The sequence below is a fragment of the Necator americanus genome, chromosome X, assembly GCF_031761385.1.
Source record: "Necator americanus strain Aroian chromosome X, whole genome shotgun sequence".
In the NCBI taxonomy this organism is placed as follows: domain Eukaryota; kingdom Metazoa; phylum Nematoda; class Chromadorea; order Rhabditida; family Ancylostomatidae; genus Necator; species Necator americanus.
Window position 1 is genome coordinate 30,821,804 of NC_087376.1, and position 25,146 is coordinate 30,846,949.

The 25,146-nt window shown below is 36.1% G+C and overlaps 2 protein-coding genes across 3 annotated transcripts in view; one reads left to right on the forward strand and one right to left on the reverse strand.

Moving 5' to 3' along the window:
* RB195_026002 (uncharacterized protein) overlaps window positions 1-25,146 on the reverse strand; it is a gene marked incomplete at both ends in the record, with an annotated part of 65,771 nt that overhangs the window by 40,336 nt on the left and 289 nt on the right. The gene's annotated exons all lie outside the window — the stretch shown is intronic.
* On the forward strand, window positions 10,060-11,953 carry RB195_026003 (uncharacterized protein; the record flags this gene model as incomplete). Its single annotated transcript, XM_064214358.1, has 3 exons — window positions 10,060-10,173; window positions 10,239-10,404; window positions 11,817-11,953. 3 exons carry the CDS (start codon window positions 10,060-10,062, stop codon window positions 11,951-11,953), a joined length of 417 nt encoding a protein of 138 aa, XP_064070239.1.

The following is a 25,146-nucleotide window of genomic DNA, read 5'->3' on the forward strand; positions in this document are numbered from 1 at the left end:
CAAGCACATGACAAGGATTTAGGATTAATGAAAACACGGAAGTGTTCGCTTAAAAAAAGAGAAGAGACTATAATGTGAGATATAAATGGAACGAAATCAGTAAAACTCAACTAATTATAAGGATACTAATTCAAAAAATGATTAAGTTTAAGGTTGATAAGAATGTTTTGTAAGTTTTGCAGTTTTTCCACCTTTAATTTCTATTCAACCTACAACGGAAATCAATCAAAAATATAATCGCCATTGTTGGCCACTATAGTTCTTCACCCAGAGGGAAAGTCAGCGATCTTCTTCCAGAACTGGGGAGGGAAGTCGAAAAACTCGGTGACCGTCCTAGTAATATAATAGAACTTGGTGGAACTTGCCTTACCCAGCCTTGAGGGGAAGAATAAGTGATAATCATAGGGGGTCGTGCCAAGAAAATAGGAGGGAGGGGTGGAGTACAGTGTCCCAGCCAAACTCTTCAATTTTTTGATGGGTCTCCTTAGCTATAGGGAGTCTTGCGTTATCATGGAGGAGAGGCACCGAAGCCGAACATCCGGAGCTGAGTGGCGTAAATGGCAGGGGTGGTCGTGTATCTTCGTGGGAGCAGCTCCTAGTGGAACATCCTCCTCGAATCCTAAAAACAGCAGAGGTGGGCTTTCTTGGATCCTCGAAGATCGTGTCTTTTTTTGTGAAGCGAGCGAACGAGCGCTGGACAGTCCCGGCAGTAGTGATGTTCTCCTCCAATGTTCACTACCACGAATAAGATGATGGCTTGAAGGTGTCTTCGTGAAATTAACATCGTGACCTTAACTTTAAGTTAAGGAGTGGTACGCGGCTACATATGTCGTTTGCGGAGAATCTTCGGGAGTGTTCTAAAACTATCACATGATAAATCATGGGTATAGATCAAGAACCAAAAATTCAGGATAAAGGATGAAGGATAAAGTGTCTGGCGTTAATAAATCCACCTGGGATGCGCCCCCACGTTCACTTCAATTCAGAATCGTTTGAGGTTCAGGAACGTGTAACTAGCCTATACAATGACTCGCGGTAGCCAGCCGATGTGTCAAATCAGTGTTTTTATCCTTCCAGAAAAGTCTGGTACCATTTTCTCGACCCCAGAGGGATGAAAGGCTTGGAGAGCAGTAGGGCGGATTCGAACCTTCTCTCGATCATGCAGACAGCAGAGTCTTTTACCGAGTGCGCTACACCGGCCCTAGAAGTTCTCCACTTCTCCTGAAACCCTGTACAATTTCGATAGTTGGGGCCAGTGCTCCCACATCCTTCACTTTTAGACGGTAGGCAAACGAATCCTCATCACTTGAGCTGCACCCCATGAGCTAGACCTCCATCACCTGAATAGGTTCCGGCTCCTTCCTATCATCACACCTATGGAAAATCCTAACAAGTCTCTCTTATCAACCCAATAAGTCACATAGCTTTCTTATGTTGGCCACGAGAACGTGTAACAAATCGTTAGATTCTTCAAGCAACATCATGTAAGACAAAATAGTGTAGTAATAAATTTGTATCAGTTTTTTGCGTTTTTTTTTCTAAGTTGGACGTTTCAATGTCTCTAAAAGTTAGCAAATTAAAGCATCAAAATCAAAGCAATCTCTTTAAGTTATCAAATCATCAAGCAAATAAATCTTTCTCGCTCTCATCTAATTTGCTCAAGCAGACTCTTTATGCTTTCGTTGTTATTATTTTTTTGTTTCGTATATTACAATAGTGATGTAATCACCTCAATTGATGATAAGGTTTTTAAGATAATTGTTCAACCACGATTAGAATTAAATGGTTAGAGAACAAAATAAAGCGTCAACGAAGAATAAAAAACGGGTATTTATCTACGAGGGGGTGTAATGAAGCGGTTAGAGGTTCCGCTTCCTGCACGACCGCTCGATGGTTCGAATCCGCCCTGGTGCTCACCAAGCCTTTCATCCCTCCGGGGTCGATAAATTGGTACTAGATATGTTTGGGAGGATAAAAACATTGACTTGGAACATCGGCTAGCCACCGCAAGTCACTGTATAGGCCAGTTACACGTTCGTGAACCTCAAACGATTCTGAAATGAATTGAACGTGGGAGCGCATCCCAATCGGATTGACTGACGCCAGAAACATTATTCTTTAACTTTATTACACATAATCTACACATAATTATAATTACGATACTCTATGTATACACAATGAGTGCAAATGTACTTGAATAAATAGTAGACACTAGGCCTTTAAATAGGTACCAACAATTCCAGTCAATTTTCTCCGTGAAAAAAAGATTTAAGAACTACATGGATGACAAAAAAACCGTAAGGAAGGACGAGAACCAAATATAACTTCAACTTTTTGAGCGAAATTCAAAATAAGAAGATCGACCACAGCAAAATTTCACAGTGCATTGAACAAAAAGGCAATGTTACTCTAAAATAATGATCTATTCAAGTAATTCTTTGAGGACTTTTTTCGATCACTAAAAAAATTCTCAGTGAGGTTAATTTCAGAAAGAAACCACTGTAAATTTTAAAAAAAATCGACACCACGTGTGTAAAGAAATAGCAATTTATGCATTTTATTTGAACAATGGATCTAGATCCAGAAAAAAAGCTACCATTACTATTATTAGCACTGCACATAAATAATGAGAAATAGAAGCAAGAAAGCGAAACCGTTCTCATATTGAATTAGGTAGAATATGTCATTTTGCAATAGGAGGAGAACGGGAGAAGGGGAGGGCTAAGGATTACAAAGCAGAGTGCTTTGGATTCTCTTCTAGTTACATTTGCATCAATTTTTTTTTCTAGCAAAACAGATTCATGTATCTAAAAATATGAATTCGATGGGAAACGAGAAGAGAAATGGCCGGAAAATTCGAAAAAAAAATCACAAGCTGGAGCTGAACGGAGTGATACGTGAGTTTTTTCTCAACTATGAAAGTATGTATTCGACTCTAAGTAGCTAATAATGTACTAGATTTCGTTATAGTTTTTTTCCAATCTCTGTAGTTTTTGTTTTTAATCCTTGATAACACAGGAATAATAAGAATTCGTAATGTTTGAGCATGCTACATATGTATATTTTCGAAGAAAGACAATTCAAATTGAATTTGCAGTTAGTGGAATTTGTAGCCGATCGTGAAAATAAACAAGATAGTGCAAGTGTTCTTTAGAGAAATATTATCTTGCCAATTGCTATGATATTATTATTTAAGTGAGAAAAGAATTTAATGACGCAGAATATTACATCACTCAGCTTTCATTTTAACTTTTTCTCGGCACTATGGAAGTACACGCACTCGCATCAGTTGAGGTCCACAAAAATAAATCCTAGAAATTAGATGGATTCAAAAAGCTCGAGAAGTTAGACAGCAAGGGAATGGTCAAAAAAAATAAAGCTCAACCGTATCACATATGTGGTTCACAAACAGTGAAGATATACTGTACCTGTAGGATAAGAATAAGGAATGGCAGTATGAAATACTGGAAGTGGTGGACAGCCGAAAAATCCTTGCGGAAAAACGCAATCAGAAGAAGGAAAGAGATGAAAAATGTATATGAATTGTAATGTAATTAACATTTAACAAGAAAGAAACAAGAAAGAAAATAACCTGTAAAGAAGCAAGAAAAGTCATAAGATTTTGTGATGCTGTAGAAAACAAGTAATCAAACAAAAAAAAAGCGGAAGCGTATCTGAAGAAGACGAACGTCAAAGGAAAAATAAACAACAAGGGGCAGAGGATTGTCACCATAGTGATTAGGAGAATATCAATTTTCAGTAGGGAATTCATTCGAAAGTACTGGAATGCCGTTCATATACAACTTCTTAGCTTTTTTCCCATGGACAAATATAATTAATAAAATTTACTTATTAGCATAAAAGTGAAAGTATTTTATATGCACTAAATTGGCTAAAAGGAATTGCTCACTACGTAATAATTCAAAATTTGTCGTCAGCTTATTGAATGCGTTCCCCCTCACTCAGAAATAGCAGTTAAGTAAACAAAGTGTCCTAGCATCGATGTTTAGTGTATTTCTGGACATTTTTTTTTCAAAGACAATTAATTCGATTGTTCCCTGTAATCTCATGCATAGTCTATAAATGTCTTCACATTCTAAGATTCGTAATTTTAAAGAATGTGTGGCATAGTAAGGATGGTGAGTGCGTGCTAAATCCAGCTTTGTTATTTCTTCCTTGTAAACAAGAATAAGATTTCGGAAGTGTATTGTTCTAGAAATGTAATTGGATTCAAGGCGTATTCACATCTCGTCAATAGAAAATTTAAGATGTATGGTGTGCATTTTCGTAAGCAAACGAAGGTATTTAACTGGAATATTCTAATATCAGATGAAAATTAATAGATTTCACATTAATGATACGTCTACAAGAGTCTGAGTCGAGTGATGTTTTAAAATTGTTCTCTCTCGTGCTACATTTCAAATTCTAATTATTACGTCCCCATCATAAATAAAAATAGAGCTGTCATCTGTCAAAGTACGGATTCGGGGATTCTCTGCTTAAAATATGCATAAAAATTCAGCTACCACAATATGACTGTAGATTTGACTAAATGTGGATCAGTCGTGAATTCCAAAAAAACTGCTGTAGTTTTAAAAGTTCTTATACATCTAACTTTGTCAATCCTGTAACTTGTACTCTTGTTTTTATGTATAAATTGGCAAAAAAAAGCTACAATTACAGTTATTTTCAAAAACTAAGACAGATAATAAACTATTTTTCAAAGATCTCAAAGAGTTCTAGTTTCAGGACTATGATTCACCTTCCTTTTAAACTCCATGATCTAAAACATAACTACTATAAACTCTAATTTAATCCAAACTTATGGAAGAAAAGGAAAGGTCCGACATTTTCGGACCTCAGCTTTGCCTTCAACATTCTTAGATCAGTTGAAAAGTTCGATAATATAAATTCTTAGATCAGTTATATTATATTACAGATATTCTTCAAGAAAAACAAACCTGCAAAAACAACTTGAACCAGAGTTGATTTTTTTTTGTAAAATTGGAAAAATGCTGCTCCAAATAAACTAGACTTGTTTTGCATCATAGTGACACACGTTAGAGTGAATAAACAATTTGTATGTCAGTAGCAAAATCCATTCATTAGTTTATTTAAACAATTTTATTGGGTTTTTTTTTCTTAAGAAAGGTGAAAATACGGGTTCACAAGGTGTTGGATGAGGCTTTTCAGTGGCTAAAAGAAGAGAGTAGGTTCAAGGAAATCAAACAAATAATAAAGGATGGGGCATGGCTGGAAAAAACCAAGGAGCCAGTGAAGGTTTTATTTCCATCGCCCTTATCCTATCAACACAAATATATTGGATTAAGAGACTGAACTTGTAGGAACTCTGGATACTCTAGGATATCACATCGGAGTTCAACCATTAAGAGCCAGATAGACATAGAGATAAAATTTCATTATTGCGTGAAATGTTGTTCACAATTGTAGGTTCTAAAATTTCAGAAACCAAGAATCGTTTCCGATGAAGCGGTGACATTGCAACAAATGATTTGGATGTTTCCTAACGAAAAATCCGCGGCGGAGTCCAATACAAAATCCCTCCCTCTCTTTTTTGATTCGTTCTACGAAAAAGATGATCAACAACCATATTTGGAACGGAATTTAACCGAGCATATTTGAAATGTTTCTTTAAAATTCCCCGGGGACATCGTAATGGAGGAATTTCAAGTTGCTTTTCAAAACATCCCAAGTATCGAGTGCTGTAAAAAGCAGCATTTCATATGCTAATGGCTGACATGTTCATAACGACAAAGCGGAAAAATTTTATCCTAAAAACGTTGTACATAGATACCAGGAAAATCGTAGAATTCTATGGCAAAAAAATAAGGTGTCAAACAACAACGTGAGAAGTTACTTGAAGCGATACTGCGTCCACTATCAAATGCAGCATGTTTTGAACACGAAAAAAAACTTGTGTATAAAAATTTATGAACTAAACAGAATGTAGAGAATACTCATGATATTTTTGAAAGACAACAAGAGTATAAAGATAATTTTTTGATCCTAACAAACCCAATATACTTAGTGATTAGATGAAAAAAAACTAGATTAGAAAAAACATGTAACATTTAAAGGAGAAAAATTATCTACTGTAAAATGGTTCTCTAAATAATAGTATGGAAAAAAATGCAATAATTTAATACCTGCAAAGGAATAGGAGCAGTCATCGATCAAACGACTTAACTTTTTTGTTAAAAATATCCAGAAAATTTATATAGTATTTCAGAAGTCCGAATATGTGAATAACTTGCTCCTAAATTCCTGCTGGTCCAGAGAATCGGTGAGATCCCATTCTCTTACAAAAAAAAGGTTCACGCTCCGCGTCGCAGTCTAGGCAAGGCCAAATTTTGCAATTACTCATATGAAGCTCGTGTGCCCTCCCCAGGAGGCATTCTAATCAAAATCTGGATGCGCGGACGCCTTAACGCGTCCAAACGGAAAGATGTAATTCCAAAGACTAGTAATGTCTTGTGTTTTATAATTGGGCGATGTCTTCGGTTCAATCGGAAGAAGATTTGCGGAATGGAAAGCTCAACAATTTCCAAACTAATCTTAGAACAAAGCAAAAAGTTTTCCACGAGCACATTTCATTGAGCAGAAAACATTCTGGATCTGTAATGGATACGAAATTGGGTAAAAATGAAGGGAAAATTCCTCTTCCAGATTTATTTCTTTCGAAAAAAAAGGAACAGATCAATAAGACTTGACTTATACTTCTTAATTTGAAGCAGTTCAAACTAGGAAAAAAATTGTTATGGAAATTATTATATCAAAAAAAAAACAGGGATGTTTGCTGTGAATAGCTCTCAACTTTCTAAAACTTTCATCCATCAGCGTCTACCTCACATGAGAAAATTATTTCGTTGAATAAAAGTATGATAAGAGGTTTATGACCTAAGAACACCGCCCGATTCTAATATTGTTGAAAAAAAAAGAAAAAAAAAGACGAGGTACGCAAGTTAGCAATAAGGGAGCGACTTCACTTCATTCCGAAGTTTTAAATATTTTATTAATGGAAAAAAAGCTGTGTGGAAAAGGGCTATGACAGTACATCAGTGAGATCTAAAAATAACTCTCAGTTCAAGATCCTCTTAGCGCTCTGTTTACTAAAACATTCCTCAAGTACAAATGAGATAGAATTTTAAAAAAAGTACATGAAATTTCACAGAAATATCATTGATATACATTATTCCAAATGAGGAGATACGTTACGTGAGTGCATCACTGTTGAAAAGAGTATTTTTACGAGAAATTTTTGAAAAAGGGTAAGGGATAAAAAGAATTGTTAACGTAACTAAAGTAACTTCACAAGGCTGACAAGTGCATAAGAGGATAATGGTAAAAAATGCATGTCAGTGCTACATTTCCGTGAATAAAGCAGTTGTCAAAAGTACATAAGTTGATGTGGATTTTTTTTTGTTGCAACAGAATTCCAGATCTGAAATGCCCGTCGTGTAATAATACCACGCCCGTTTAGATTATCACCTCATCGAGCAAGGCGAGTGAGTTAATTACACATTGAGCTCACATTTCCGGCATCGGAGGGACAAAATAGAGTAGAAATTTGTTGTTTCTCATACAAAGCTGCTCCTAACCAGATTTTCTAAGAATTCATAAACAAGGACAAGGAAATCAAGGATTATTGGAATCTAAATGAAGCTGTCTAATAGCAATGTGTACCTCTTCGCTTACGAATTCAAGAGTGATGAAACGTATGGATGAACAGTTCCCAAAAATTCCGTACCAACACCACACACAATATTTACTCTATAAGTTATGTTTTTAGAAATGATCTCTATTTCATTTTCAAAGTTAGATTATATTTATTTATGGAGTGAATATCTTAGTGAAGAGGAACTATCTTCGACAAGGTAACCGAACGTTTTTGTACTCACTATTTTGATTCCTAAACTCCCCATACACGTAAGTAAGCTGGATATCCTATGTTCGGGTCTAGGACAGGATTTATGTGGAGAACGTAGAGAAAAGGTCTGGATAAGAAGTTATTCGAAAAATGGAGATAGGGGAGAAGTTATCCTCATTTCATTTTGCAATTTTTCCCTTGAAAAGAGGCTGATTTTAGTTCAATACGTTGCAGAAAAAATCCTGGCCTACGTGAAAATTCCAGAAGAAAGCGAATAGCGGTAACCCCAAATATTGACTGCTTGACAATCAGTTTGTGTACTTCTTCAGTACTTATACATAAAAGCTATAAAGTACGGATAAAGTGCACGGCACTGACAAATCCCTACGCAGATGCGCCTACACGTTTGAATTCGATTCAAATTTCAAAATTTTAAATTCACAATTGTTTGAGGACTACGGGCAAGCCTACGCAAAGATTTGTCTGGGCTATATAATATGTTGAACTCGTGCTTCAATCCCCTATAAAACGTCTGCTAACATTTTTTTTTCGAAAAGCTTGGTTGACTCTAGGGCGGTTTTGAACCGTCAATCCTGCGGTCGCAGCCGAAATTCTTACTGGTTACACCACAACCGAAATAAGAAGATGGACAGGAGAAAATGAAACCGAATATTCTGTTGTTGCGTAAGCAGCGTGAAATCCAATAAAAAGGGTAGAAATAAACACATCTATTACTAGCAATGATTCTTAATACTACATAAAATCAAATGATACTAGGCACAACAAGGTGGTCACTTCTATATTCAAACGTCATTATTTCCAACAAATACACTGATATTAATATGATATCCATTCATGATAGAATTAATACTGTTTTTATGTATTAAATCCTTTTCTTACGTCTTTCGTATGAGGATAAAGTTGTCCATTAACGTGCACACACGAATGCCAACACAAAATAAACAAAACTAAAAAAAACGAGACAATTAGATTTCAAGTAAAAATCAAAGGGATACGCATACTAGTCGGTCTAGCTAGGGTACGGGGAAAATAAAACGTTTTAAAATCAATGAAACTATTTGCTGCAATAAAAATTCGCGATATAAAGTAGGGTCAAAACGACATGAAGCGGTACAGTTACGTAGGCGGCTGCACTCAAAGCCGTACGCCGTAGCGTAGGAGGGACCCCCGCTGACGCCATTCCTCGCCGTACTTTGCGATGGTCCCACCTTGATTCTAACCGCTACGGAGCTGTACTTCATGCCGTTTTAACTCTACTGTAGTTACGAGCACTTTTTTCTTAGAGCCCTCTGGGTTCACCATTCGACACTCTGGGTCGGTCATGTACGCAAACAGCAACGCAAATTATAATTGGTGCCCAAATACGAGTGAATTATGGTAAGGCAAGTGCCCTAAGATCCACGAAGTCCATAGCTGTACCACGTTTGTTTAATGAAAGAGTGAGTTAAAGATGATAGGGATAGATGGTGAAGAAACAACTCGTTCTCAGCGTTTAGTCCCATATAGAGTCATCTTTGACGCTCTGCGTAGATCATAACATTCATTGTAGCTGACGGCTAAGTACGGGAGATTAAATTAAGATGAGATCCCTACAATTCATTTTGTCTAAAAGAGCATATTACTGGATTTGATGAGAAAGGTGAGTTGGAAGAGCTAGTCCAAACTTTGAGGGAACAATTTGTTTCTATGTCAAATGTTTTACGGAGATATATTTGGGACTTCTAGGTCAAAAGGCGGAAGTGGATAGATTTTTATTCATTTATTTATTTATCTATTTATTCATAAAGTCCTCTATAATGGTTTACCGCCTCATAGGGCCTTGGAGGTGATTTTGGGCGTCGAACTGCGATGTACAGAGATACATTGTCCTGCAGGGTCTCCCAAGCTGAGAAGGAATTCGACACATCCGACATTCCGACTTCTCGGAATCGGAAACGTAGCTGTGAGTAAGCCACTGCTAAGATTCACCACCGTCTTAGCAAATTGTCGCAAGATGGCTCCTTGATCCATGTAGGTTGGGCGGTGACCTGTGGTGAAAGCTAAGCGCACCGTGGCAGAGCTGTTTAGTTTGGGGAAAAGTTTTTTTGCCACGCCAGCATATTCACTGACTCAGTACCCTGGATATTGGGCCCTGCCGTCTCAGACGTTGGATGGTATGGCGACCGGTGAGAGGCGATCAGATCACAGATTGCTCAGGACGTCTTAGACTATGCACAACTCGCAATGGAAACTGTATCAGACTAATTACTTATAACGCTAGAACGGTGTCCACAGACCCTGACCTACACGTTCTTCTCGGAGTTACAGAGCGTTTCGTATTCAACTTTAGTGCTCTGCAAGAGACCAAGAACAGAAAGAGCGACGCACGAGAGATCAATTACAGTACACTCGTCATTCGCAGAAAAAGGTTCCGTTGCGAAATGTAGGCGTTGTTGGTCTTGTTGTGCAGCTACCTGTCATCCATCTTGTCGATACTCACGAAATCTTGTCACCTGGTCTGACCGTTCTTCGGATTTTGAAGCACAATCCGGAGAGTAGGAGACAGTAGCTGCAGAAGGATTTTGCAAGCGGATCTTTCGAAATACAGACAAAAGACGATTTTGAAAGCAGCACAAATAAGGACAAGTCTAAAGAAGTGGTCCAAGGACCTCCGCGACTATAATATTCCGGTAGCACCCTTGCTAAAAGAAGACGTGAACTGCACCTCTTCTCGTCCTGAGACAGAAATCATTGTATCGGAAAGGTTGTATTCGAACCTCTCAACTCTTGTGAAAAGCCTATCCTTTCGAAAGTACGAGTCGGTATCAAGAGCATGAAGCCTGATACAGCCTCCGGACCTAATTTTATTCTAGCAGACTTTCTTCAAGCTGGTGGCCATCTGATTCATGTAATTCTAGTGATGCACATGACGTTTTGTCTTCAGAAAGAAAGGATTCTAGAGCTGTGGAAAATCTCGTTCTTTTTATAACAAAGATGACCGAGAGGACCTTCGGATATGCTTGTATGCTTGATGATCGTGTTATGCAAACTACTCATCAAGATTATCCTCACGCACATATCTAGGACGCTGGATGAAGTTCAGCCTCTAGAACAAGCTGAGTTTCTTCAGGGGTTCAGCTGCATGTGCTACATCCAGACCGTGTATAGGGTCATGAAGGTTTGCCGGTAATACCGCCTGACCCTGCTTCTGACCTTTGTCCATGAGAAAACCTTCGACAGCGTAGGAACGAACAGAATCCTATCAGCGTTGATCGATCAAGGTGTGTACGCGTCGCATGTGAGGGCATTAACCAATTGCAACGATCGACGCACCACTAAGATACAGCTTTTCTACCGCTCCCTCACCATATTTATTGGAAAGGAAGTACAAAATGGCGATACTACGTTGCGGAAAGTGTTCACTGCTGCATTGCAATGGACAATGAAATCACTTTCTCGGGAAGAAAGAAGCAAACGTGTAGATAGAAGATTACTCTCAAACCTTTTGTGGACGACATCGTTCTCTTTTCGAGAAGTAAATATGAAGCCCAAGGAATTGAACGAAGCAGGGAAGAGAATATGACTGCGAATAATCAGAAACAAAACCCAGTTCATGAAGAACGATTGCTACGAGGACGGAGGAATGCAACCTTAAGGCTCCGAAATCGTGGAAACTTTGTCATGCGTATACGACTCCGACTTAAAGGAAGGACTAAATAAAAGGATGAGAGCAGCATGGGCACGATTTGTACCTGCAAGGAAAGCTACGGAGCAACTCAGAGATCGCTGCCACGTCTAGGAAGCTACTCACTACCCACACAGCTCCTGGGACATGTTTTCTGAAGTTAAGCCGGCGCACACGAACCTAGTCGGTGATGGAGTAAAAGAACGTTAGAGTGGATCCCAAGAGATGTTAAATGCCGTCTAGGGAGGCCACCAACCAGATGGGGTAATGTGTTCGCTGCACGAACGGACCAGCTCAGAGCTCAGCTGGACACGGGACCGTCAACGTCACAAACGAAACTTGAGAACATCTTGGATGCCAATGGCGAGGGAACAAAATGACTGGAGAAGATGTTGTGGGCCGCACATCCAATGAAGACTGAGCAAGTATTCACCAACGATGCACCAAAATAAGAAAGAAAAAAAGGAATACACTTTGTCGAATTCAGAATATGTTTTAAAAACCCGAACCCCGATTATTGTTAGTGGAACGTGGCAAACATGACTGATAACATATGGTACACTTTGTAGCGAAAACTCGTACGGACAGAGTTCTGAAGAGGACCCCGCAATTTTTGAGACATTCTGCTAATTTTACAAATTAGGAGGAGAGGTATAGAAGCAGGTTTTCTAAGGGATTCTAAGTAACGATAAGAGGAGGATGTAGAAGGGAAGCAGAGCAATTCACGGCTTTAAAATGATACTTCCATCCAGATAAAATGACGTGGTTGGCTTTGCGCAATCATTTTGGTACTCTTTAATGTGTCAGACTTCGGACCAGAATGGAGTTGAAGAAGTTGTGAAGTTCAGTCGATATTTTCACCTAACAGAGAAATTGAGAAGTCTTCCACCTCTTTACCAACCTCTAGAGGGATTGGAGGCTTGGTTAGCCTGGGTCAGTTTCAAAACGTGGACCTGCAAGACAATTTTGGTACCAGTTGACCAGGATTGGTAGAAACTCCTCCACTGCATTACCCCTGCTCTCTCCAAAATTAAAATAATCGTGCACAATTGAAAGGAACCTGTTCTGATTTTCATTCAAAAAAGTCAAGACAAGCCGTCAGGATAGAATTTACGGCTGGAAATTAAATGTTCCAGAAATTCATGAATATTTCTATTTAGAAGAAAGAAGAGCATATGTATGACTGCAGTTGATTTCTCTTCAAATATTTACAGCTGGTTCTCCTCTATTCAGTCTTAGGTCTTATATCTTCTTCTCGGGAATGAATATATATCTTACTGTATTAGAGGTAATGTGTGAAACTAGTATGACTGAGCAATCAAAGACCCTTCTAAAAAATATTCTGATCACGCAATCCTCCGCTATATTGTATAATACAAGCATTGCAAATATATAAACAAAATAATAGAACTAATTGCAAACATAAATTGAGATCGTTTTTCTTAAAATTTTGAATTAAGCTACAAATATGTGTCTGGAACGGCATGAGAGTGCGTTATTGGAAAGCGTCCACCTCCAGGATACAACAGGATAGCGAGAAGAGGCTATTTGCAATGAGACTACGCATTTCGGAAAAACATTCTCCACATATCCACCAACATGTTGAGAGATGTTTTCAGACTATGTTGAGATGTTCAAAAATTCCAACAAATCAGGCGTAACACTGTTAGACTTTCAGACATTCTCATCTCTGGAAGTCTGCTCCGAAAGAGTGAACAGAAACCCAATTTATAGACCATACTAGGAGCCATGTCTGAGACGTGATTTTTTCTTCGACTTGGTAACTTTCGAAGTAAATGTCTCAAAAGATGAGGGCGAAAGTTGTCGCCAAATCCTAGATTTTAATTTACAGATTTGAATTTAAATTTTAACAGGAATAGAGTAAATTTTTAATTTTTTTTTCAGATTTTCATTTTTATGGCAAAATGTTTTCTCCTCCGATCTTCGAGCGACTCGTGAGATATTTTGCAGATGTAATTCATGCAAACGGTGAAGCATAAGCTTGGATGAGAACCTGGATGATTTGAAATGACAAACGACCAGTCATGCGCTCATCCAAATTGCACCTATGTATCCAGTTTTGAGCTGCTTTCGTTCTCTACCATTTGGACGCTTTTTTAAATATAAAAAAAATAAAAATCGTTTTTGATAGCGACCGTTACTTGTGAGTAATCCCCTTTTTAATATCTAGGACAAACACTGCTGAAAGAGACATATTTAATAAAAGCGTCAATTTTCAATAATATAGCGAATACTAAGAGACAAATTTAGAGAAGTCCGTTAAATTCTCTGATCCTTAAATTTAGAATTAAAAAAACCTAATTAAATCCTTTAAATTCAAACGGTATCATGTAGGAATGTAGTTCCTTATGCCTTCTTGATCACTTTTTCTCTTTTTTTTTTCTGCAAACTGAATGTAATTTGTCCACGAAAATCAGATGAATACCTCGTCAAATCCCTAGGAAAAGCTGGAGCATTTCTGGAAGAACTGGAAGTGTATCCGATAATGAAGATCTGGCTGCTTTAAATACGCAAATTAAAGTAGTTGTAATACCGCCCTTATGATAGACGTTAGTTGTAATGTTTATTTACTCGATTCCTGGATATCTCGTAGGAAACCCCTATTCCTTTTCTTTTCTGAGCATTCATTTCCGACCATTTGAAAATCCGACATTGTTTTCATTCGTTTTTTTTAAATTAAAGATTTGCCTTAATCGTTGGCCATGAAGTTTTATATCTTTTCATTAATAGATTAAATCAAAATAGTTTTCCATCAAATTCCATCAAAAGGTCATCTTTTTTTGGTCAGCAGATGTAATTAGGCATGGTTTTGTTTGGTATTTTTTTCAGTATTTGGGAATACTGTAACACAATTGAAAAATAAAATACATAGGCGTTTTTTCTCTTGCCACATTAGAAAATCGTTCATTCCATTTTTCCTAATTGTAGAAACACCCTGATTCGTAAACTGAATAGACATCATAGCTCATCTAATATCATTTACAATTTTGCAGAAAAAAAGACTGCATAACTACAGATGGAATTTATATCGGGAGGAAGGTAACAAGGTAAAAACTCCTAAAAATTTTAGAAGTGGTTAACCAGAAAAAAAAATTGGTAAAATGTACGTTGAAGGGATCTTCATCGTAAATCTCTTGGAGCTAGTGAAAAATGTGGTACCGTGCGGTACCTATTCACAAGGATACTCAACAAGTTGCAGTAATTCTTCCAAAATTCAAGGAAAATCACTCAAATCACTTAAATCACTATCTCCGTACACTAATTATAAGATATTTTGTTATTAAATCATCATTGGGAAAACGTTTTAATTTTTTTTGGAAATTGAAAAATTTTTAACCTCACCTCTCACAACTCTTAATATCAAAAAATAATTAGGTACACAATTATAATCAATAAATAATAATCAATAGGTAGGTACATAATTAATTTTATAAAGTGATTTACTTAAGTAAAAGTGGAAAAATGAAGTAAAGGAAGTGTTTTGCTGCTAATTTTTAGATTCTTTTGAAAAATATATATTATATAAAAGAAAGAAATGGAGTGGAGAGTTTCCTATGTCATTTGAAAACGTTTAGATACAGTATACAGCAGATGAAAATAACGTACATGGTCACAAGAAGAGGAAAAAATTATGCAAAAAAGAAAATATCAAGCAGGTGTACCCAGTTTAGTAAAAATCTAATCTACAACATTACTGTAAGATCTTTGATGCACTCCACTTAGCAACCTCTACTAAAGAAAATGATCATTTTCAACTACAAAAATCTTTAGTTACAAATAATCACTGATTCACACGACTACATAGTACTTAAATTACATTTTTTTTTTACAAAAATTTCCTGCATACTCTACTACTTTTCTTTTTAAATCATGAGCTTTGAAGATATAGAAAGGAAAAAAAACTATAAATTTTACAAGCTTCCACACAAAATCGTTCTCTTTCTGGAAACTGTCACATGTAAGGGAATCGAAACGACACATCTTGTCTGCGTTTATTATTGATTTGCACAACGGGGTGATGTTTGTAAATAAGTGTGAAAAAAAAACTCGCATACAACTGGCTTCGAATTTTGAAAATACGTATATAATCCATGCGAAAAAAAAATTATTCCCTCAGAACTGCTACTGGAAACCTTAAACACAAGTTAAAAATTTACCATGCGGAAAAAAATAATGGCTTCTTGAATGATATGTAAATTAAGTTCTTGTTAATACGAATAAATTAAAAGCACATTCACGTTACCAGTGAAACAAAAAAAAGGCATAAATAAATCACCGAATACACAATGAATCCAGAAAAGAATCAGGAAAATTCTCATTAAATCAACAAAAAAGTATTTAAATCACCAAGAAAATATACGAAGATAATAAATAAGTCTGTTTTATGAAGTGAATGTAAAAATTTCAGATAATCCTTTTCATACTTTAAAGCCTAAAAACGATAGAGAGAAATCCATATACTTGGTCTATACGAATATTTAGAGCTGCACTCAAATGAAGAACGGACGTCATTACCTATTCCCAAAATTCCCTTCCAGAAAACCCGTTCGAGCTAAAATTATCAGATATTTGGATAATATAACAACCACTTTCTTTTTTTTCATACTCTCCTCTTCTCATATAGCAATTAGTGACGTGAATACCACTAAAATTAGGGCCTCAGCAAAGCCATCAGCGTCAGTATTGCAATTCGGTTGCGACTTTTCCAGAAAAAAAAAACTTTTTCATCCGAAGTGTTATAATTCTTACCTTCAAATATCATGAGAAATTCTTTTTTTTTTCAAAATAACGGAATAGGAATTTGATATAATATATCATATAGTTTAATGAGATAAATATAATATAAAACAGATGAAACAAAACAGTTGAACTACATACTGAAGTAAAAATCAAAAAGCTATAAAAAATAAAATTAAAAAATACTGTAGGAGATGAAGGAAAGAACGAGATCCAAAATAAAGTATTTATCAATAACTAATTTCTGGGGAAAAATCGCAAATAATTGCAAGAGCGTTAAGAGAGTAGGAGGAAAGAAGAGATGGAGATAGATGGAAAGAAGGAGTGAGTGATTGCGTGATGAAGAAAGAGAGATGAGATGAGGAAGTGAAGTGACATGTATTTTATGGAGCAATGCTTAATTATCTGCTTTCAAAACAGAGGAAGTCGAAGCGTAGTCGGCTCAGCTTATCCACATTACCTCTCGTACCCATTCACGAAACAGATGTATAGACTATAGTAGGATGGAAGCGGTAAATATAACTCCCTCATCGTGATTACGGGATGAATACATAACAATTTCTATAATGGCGACATTGCAGCGGATATCAGCGGATTTATCCGTCCATGTCTTTGTACAACAAAGAAATTCAGATAGCCTGAAAACTGGAAAGAGTCTTTAAGACTTCCAATCCATTCGACAGACCTCTACTTCATGCAGCAATGAAAGCACTTCAACGCTCATTTCATTCGTTCTCCTCATCCATGGAAAGGATTATAAAGCGGATAAAAAAGTCTTGAAATTCTCTCATGAATGATTCGAATTCGACAAGAAAAAAAACACAGCAGAGATAAATTTATAAACGATTATGCATTTCGAAAATAATAAAAAATTATCCGAGAAGAAAGCTCAATAATCAGCAGAAGAAAAGGTAGAATATTTATGATAATGGATAAATTTATTTGTTGCATTCCAGAAGGATAACCTTGGATCCGAGAACCTCACAAATGCAGCGATAATCTTTTCAACAGAGCTTAAAATTTGCGCCAACTTTTACATGAAAGTTACTCGTACTCATTACTGTATGCATTTCTACATTCAAGCACCCCAGAAATCCAGATCATTCGAAATATTAAAATTATCTTATGTCATGTTAGATATATCATTAAAATAAATTATTAAAATTATTATTAAATGTGAAATTAGATTAATAGACAATAATTACAAGTACCTTTACAATAGAGAAGATAAGAAAGAAGGAGAGGAATGTTCAAATTTCTAAAACTGCTTGAAAAAAAAGTGATTTAAAATCTGATCAACACCATAAAATGCACAACAATTGAATAAACAATTGCATTTCAAACGTTAGTTTTCAGTTTCACTGGAGTTTTTCTTTTTTCTCTATTTTTTTTACATAGTTTTACATAGTTAAATCACTCGGATTGAGTTCAACTGGTCAATTACTCTGAGATTATGATATTTTTCTATGCAGTTTTTCCGGTTACAAGAAGCATCGCAGTCTAACGACTGTAAATGTTCCGCACAGAAGAATGAAATTTTCGCTCCAGCATCCTGAAAAAAAATCCTATTTGTCTACATGCATTGCATCCTGAACACTACTGAAATGGGTAGTATTGATCGGATTTTTAACGGTTCATGAATAAAATCAAGGAGAACACTGAGATACACTACTGATTAACGTTTCAGTTACTTATTTTGTCTTTTTTAAAATATTTTCCCTCTCTCATCTTATTTTTTAGAGATCGATACAATTCTCGTGAAGATACCTGGATCAGAAGAAGATTTCTCTTCGGAAGACGTTATCCTAAGTCTGTATTGGATTCTTTGAGATCGTTTTTATGTGTACTGGAGGAGGGAATTAGAGTCCCGATAAGTCTCAAAGGAGGATAGAGCAATCGACTATAGAAAACATAGATGTTCAAGTTCAGGTTAACCATTTAAATGTGCGAAGGGAAATTTAAATAGGAGTGTTAAACTTCCTATTAAAATCAGGAATCTCCGGACAGATCCTGTGAAAAGATGAGCGAACATGCGTACATGTGTAGTTAAAAATATATCGTAGAAATTGTCAGTTAAATTGGAAAAGAAGTCGATCCGTCAATGAATTTGCCTGCAAGGTGAATTCCTTCAACTTCGACAAAATCCTGGTATTTGTTATAAAAAAAAACGCGAATACGTAATGAAGATAAAGCGCAGTGTAGGAGAGGTCCTTAAAAAGATGGTAGGAATAAAATTTGTTGGTTTTAAGCCGTTGGTGATGATCGTCATGGTTGCCAAATTGTGAATGCTGGAAGAGGCAGGAAGAGAGGACGTCGCGAAAACAATTCGCGTTGATTGCCAGGATTGCTTTTCCGTAGTCGAACGAACTTTTTTGTGCTCTTTTATCTAGGCTAGAGCGCAACTAATTCCATCGACTCTGAGTGCTTCCGGGAGAATTCTTTCACAAATCAAAGAATGTATGAAGGAAACAAAAATTATCTTTTTTTTACAAAATCTGTAGATCAGATAATGCACACATATGTATTTTTACCTTTAAACACCCATTTTGATCACAAAAGTATAAAATCACAAGCAACGTAGGTTTCGAATATGCGACGCGTTTTACTGGGATTGATATCCTTCAAAATAATCATGACATCCGACATCACCAAAAGTCAGTACACTTTCTCATAGAGCAAAAGTTCTTCCTTAATTGTTATGGAAACTCAAATGGAAAAGATCATGACATTCGGAAAACACACGTTACAAAAATTGGATTCCATTTTACCATGAATAAGTGCAGATAGTACCGTAATTATTATATTTGAAATGTTAGTTGTAAGCTTCGAAATAATGCTTCTAGGACACGCAAAGGATTTTTTCTCTGTTTTATGTACTGGGGAAAAAAATGCGAACTGCTACGTTTTAAAACGAATTACTTTTAGTTCATGGAAGATTTTCTATCTATGAAAGGGAAAAGTAGGAAAACAAGTGAACAATAATGATCGTAAATGGAGAAGCGTAAAAGGTAATTCCTAAAAATCGAAAAAAAAATCCTTTTTTGAACAAAATAATTTCCGGATAACGGTTAGAACGATAAAGGATAAATTGTTTAGCATAGATATTTGCTTTTCAAGTGAGTCAATGATTTGCAGGAGTTAAACATTGTATTAAGTCAGTGTCCTTATCCCTCTAGACGTATCCCTCTTCTGGAAACAATTTTGTAGAGTTCAGAAGGATGAGGGGATTCATTTGTCATGGATGGTTTTGAACCATCAACCATGCAGACCACACAGGAACTTTTAAATGTTTGTGAGCAACCGCGCAAACTATACAGAATGAAAAAGTATAGTTCAGGATTACTTTATAACTGGTTAATAAAGCTGAAATCGTATATGAAAACTCTTTTTTATTCTTTTTTTTTTCTAAGTTATTTAACATTCTCCAGTAAACTCTTGGAATTTATTGCAAAACATTTGCAACTCAATTTTCCCATTAAATACAAAGTTCCTTTATTCGAGAACTACACGTAAAAACACATGAATTCATGATGCTTGCACTGAGAATTGCAAATGTGCTCAAATGATTAGTGAAAGAAAAAATAAATTCTGCAGAAGATATCCAGGAAATAAATATATCGTGCAAATACAAATACGAAACGGTACGAGGAAAGAATTTCAAAACGTATATGATAGAAAAACTAGAAGGCGAATAGGAAATCAACAGGAAGATATCCGAAGAATTCAAGGAAGTACGCAATAAAAAAAGGATAAAGTCACTGGCGTATCAATCTACTAGGGATGCGCCAACGCGTTTTACTGGAATTCGTAATCGTTGCGGTTTTAAAAATCTAGTTTTGGCCTATACAATGACTTGCGGGGACTAGCCGATGTGTTAAGTCAGTGGTTTTATCCTCCCAGCCAAGTCTGGTACCAATTTATCGACCCCGGAGGGATGAAAGGCTTGGTTTGCACTAGGGCGGTTTCGAATCCTCGACCATGTGGCTGCAATGGACCTCTAACCGACTGCGCCACACGATATATACGCAATGCTTAGTGAATTTCCAAGTCTTTATACACTACTATGTGATTCTTTGAAGAATCTAAAGATATTATGTATTTCTTGAAAAAAAAAATATGTAAAGATAAAATAGTAGAACTGTGATTTCTGCAGCTGAGAGGATATTTTCAGCAAACTGCTATGAATGTGAGGCTAAGAAACGTTGATCCTGAGGAAATTGTCTGGATTTTTCAAGTAGTCCATCGTTAGCAAATCAATTAAGTGTTATTCAACATTATTATAGCAAAGTGCTCCATAAGATACTTGTAAAAGAAAACTGCTCAATGATAAGCACAATCCTTTACTGTCAACGAAAAAGTCAGCCGTCGCTAATTGCTCCCCAAAGGGCAATCACCGTAGAATCATTTCAAGGAACTAGTGCACTCAACGAGGAAAAAAACATCCCTCAAGCGCAGCGGTCCTTGTTTTTCCTCTAATCCCTAATTTTATTACGAAGGAGTGAGGGAATGTGAGCAAGAGCAATACTGCCTTTTTGGCCTACCACAACACCTACGGATAAATGTGGAAAAGTGGAAGTGTTTCGCGGTTATGGATTTGTAACGTCTGTTTTTAAACGACAAAGCTCATCTCAAAGTACATCAAAGTAGGGCAGACGCAATGGAAGACGACTCTTTCGCCCACATTCAAGGAAATCAGGAACATCCAAGCGGAAAAAAATAATAGGAACGTCTTTGTGATGGGATTTCCTTTGCGAATATAGTGATAAGAGGAAAAAATTCGCCAGAAATTTTAGAATAGCACGTTTAGGGAAATAAAAACGAAAAGGAGGTTGGATCTTATGTTTCCGTTTTGAAGGGAACTGAAGTTTGGAGGCAAACGCGGTGTAAAGGCTTAAATCAGGCAGATTTTTTTCTCAATGATTGACGTCCATTTTCGAATCAAAAATTAAAACTTAGTACTAACATCTGTTGGGCCAGTAATCCGGTAAATCGAGAGCCTTAATGACAAGATAAAATAATCATATTACGTTCTCCGAAAAGAAGGAAAAACAACTACAAGTTGTTCCCAGAAGTATTGTATTACAAGTTTCAACAGGATCCTGGGATCTGTTCATAATGGATCTTGATGAAGGCCGTGGAGAAATTAAGCCTTGGGTATGTTTGCATGATCCTATGATCGATCCAATTAAACTTAAACATCTTACCAATGAACGAGTTCAAATCAATTCGAATAAAATTTAGAAAAATTATTAATGTTGTATGAAATGAGTGAGAGTAGAAAGTGAAATAAGGAGAAAAATAGGGGGGGAAAACCGTTCCACAGTATCCTGAATATTTAGTATCCAGATATGAGAAGGTAAGAAGCGCACAATGTAAAAAACTGCTTCTCAAATGACGATGATATGAAAACAGAACTAGTAAAAACATTAAGTAGTCTTTCACACTGCATCCTACCAATGCCAAACACCGAAAAAGGAATGCCATGGAAAATGAGATATTAATCAAGGATATAGCTAGAAAAATTGAGAAGAAAACAGGAGACAAACGAACCAGACGAATGAAACTGAAATATTGCTCAGGAAAAAAATTCTGTACATATAATGAAGCGGCCGAAAAATAGCTTTTAAGAGAGCTACTCAAGACATTTTTTTCATGGGCACTTAATTCTTTACGTATTGCCGGTCCATGTTCACTAACCAACATTAATCGACATCAAAGAAGCGAGCAACCAATCCGATAAATATGGAAAAATAGAGTTCTTTTTCTCAAAAAAAAGTAGGAGATAAAACGAAAGGATAAACCGAGTACGGAAAATCTAGGATTGCATATACTCCTCGAATATTCGCGCAAGTTATTATAGGTACTCTATACGAATGAGCTGAAACGTTCTCTGTTATGAGGTAAATTTGGCCAATTCCAAAAATCTATGACGGAATGAATGACGTATGGATGTATATCTGTGAAATATATGCTATACACTGTTTATTTAGGAGGAGGGAGATTTATAGGTTTAGTAAAGCTATTAAGGAAATTGTTATTGAGAAATTCTTATCAAGAAGACAGTCATGGATTGATTTCAAGGATTCCATACAGCAGGATATCTCAAGAGGAAATTCTGGAAATATTCATCCATTTGAAATATCCCATAAATGTTAGAGATATTGAAAAGATTTCGAAAAGAAATTTTCTCCAGCCTTCTTTTCATTAAAAATGTATGAAATAAATATCACATTAATGCGTTTTATTTTTTATGCCTCTTGGTGACTTTATGAGGTTGACATCTCCTTGACATCATTATTTTTATCCCATGTTTCACCTCTACTCATTTTTTTAACATCATTTCCAGAGGTCTTTCCCGATTAGATTCAAACTATATCCGCAATTTTTGTGAACTAAAAGCAATGATGATGTTTCATGAAATTTTTATGCTTGCGTGGACCAAAATCTCTTAGTTTTATCAGAATTTGTCAATGAAATTGGAGTCCGTGGAACAACACTAATGTCAAAACGTGTCTTATAGATCCAGAAAAACCCCACCTGTTAATCGAAGGCACAAAAAATCTCTGCGTAATGGAGAACATAAAAAATAAAAGATAGTATCACGGAAAGAAAGGAAGGTGAATGGGAAAGATCAAGAAAACTCCCTTGAAACTAATAAAGATATTATTCTTTTTTGTTAAAACATGAATAACCTCAAAAAATACCCAGAAATCTATCAACTCTTTTTTAGTACACCCCAAATTGGAGAGAGAAACAGAAAAAAACTATGATGCCTATCAAAAAAATTCACAAATATATCATAATTTTCTTCCTATACTTCTATCAATCCGAATCATACCAAACTGAAACACAAAGAATAAATTTTACTTAGAAAAAGTTAATCAAAAGATATAATGACTGTTTAAATTTTCTTTCATTGTTTTTTTTTCGACAATCTGGAGAAAAAAAAAAGAATTTCATGAGTATTTTAGAGAGAAAAAATAATCACACAGTATTCCTATGCGATCCGTTGAACGCTTAGGAAAATAGCCGTGAAGATGTAGTATTTTGAGAGAAGGTTCACCTTGTAGCAGAGCTACACGAGATAATTGATGATGTACGTCGTAAATCCTTTACGTGCAACGTACGTGGATATTACGTAAGTCATGGATTAAGCTTCTCCTTTTTCTATGCACTGCTTCCAATGAATTACGCTGCTGCGCCGAATTTAAGGATGAAAAGAACTTTCTCATGACGTTTCACAGCAGATTTTTGGGCTTTTTTTTTTGATAATTTCTTTCCTTGCAACCAAGGTTCAAAGTAAGAACAAACCACAATTTTACACAATAATCGAAATCACAATTTTTAAAAATAACAAATCAACCAGTTCATGTGCCTGCCTCTAATAATCTCTTGCTGTTCTAACCAAATATGAAAGTTTAAGTAACAGAACAATTCTATTCAACTATAACCTCAAAGCATGTTGAGTTTCAATTATTACTTTCTGGCGCATATTTGAGGTCATTTTGCTCTTTTCTCAACGATTTTCCAGTTTTTTAAAGACCTCAGAGGGGGAAGTCTAAAAATGTACGAAATGTTCTTGGATTTTAAACTAAAGCTTTAAAAAACTAATTTTTTGCTTTTTGCTTTTTTTTTGTTGACGGCGGCGCATCGTCACTCACCGTCAGTTTTTCAATGTTTATGCATCGTATTGTACCTCAATGAAACTCAGACCTCGTATAGAGAAAGAACTGCTGCAGTACAGTACAGAAGGTAACTGAAAGAAATACTCTGAAGATGAGACGAACAGAATTGACAGTTTTGTCGAAAGACAGTAATCACACTGAAGTTACGACGATTTATCATGGTTTCCTGTAGATTACAAAAGTCTGGATATGGTTCATAATAGGGTCCAGGATCATCTCCACTGACGGCAAAGCATCCTCTGCAACGTATTCCAATGCTAGTCATAAGGTTGCTAAAGAGTTCTTACGGAAGTTGAATGTAGCTTTCAGTCGCCCTATAGTCACACTGGTCTCACAACGTGGAACCACCGGCTTTTTCTGGATAACTAAGAGACGTCTGGGAAAATACTCCTGCACTTTTATTTATTTCCACCACGTTTTTAATACAATGACATATTAGATTTGTTATATAATTATTTCTTTATTTATTTTATTATTATTATAACATGGGCAGCACCAATGTAAATTACTTTACCTATCACGTCCTTAAGTTTTGCATGCCAGTATATTCACCTTGCTTATCATAACTATTTTCCCTCATAAGGTTATTTTCCTCATATCACAAAATCCTATGCCAGTAGAGAGGAGATAACGGCATACTTCAGGATTTATTTCTCATCGTTGTATTGAATCCTAACCTTTAGCTCCAAGAACCATTCAGTATAATATTTCTCAGGACTCAACGCAGCCGCCCATTTGGTAATCCCAGTTGTCATTTGGGAATATTTTTATATTTTATTTCGTCTTTTTCGGATTTTTTTTTGTCTCAGAGCAGAAACTGCTCATATGATTTTTCTTTCGTTTTCCCTCCTTATAAACTATCAAATACTGCAAGGAAATCACAAAATGAAGGACGCGAGGTTAGGTGAGGTGAATCCAGAGACAGCGATGAAGAAAAACTTTGCACTCTCTTGCATTTGAACGCTCATATATTCATTATTCATAGATTTCGTTAATTTGCATCAGTAGATCCTTGCGACAGAATGAAATCCTTGCAAAACACAGATTTTCACATGTACAAACATATTCTATGCGAACAAAACTGAATTTCCTAAATTGTTGCTCAGTAGGTTTTGCTTTGCACGGGTTTT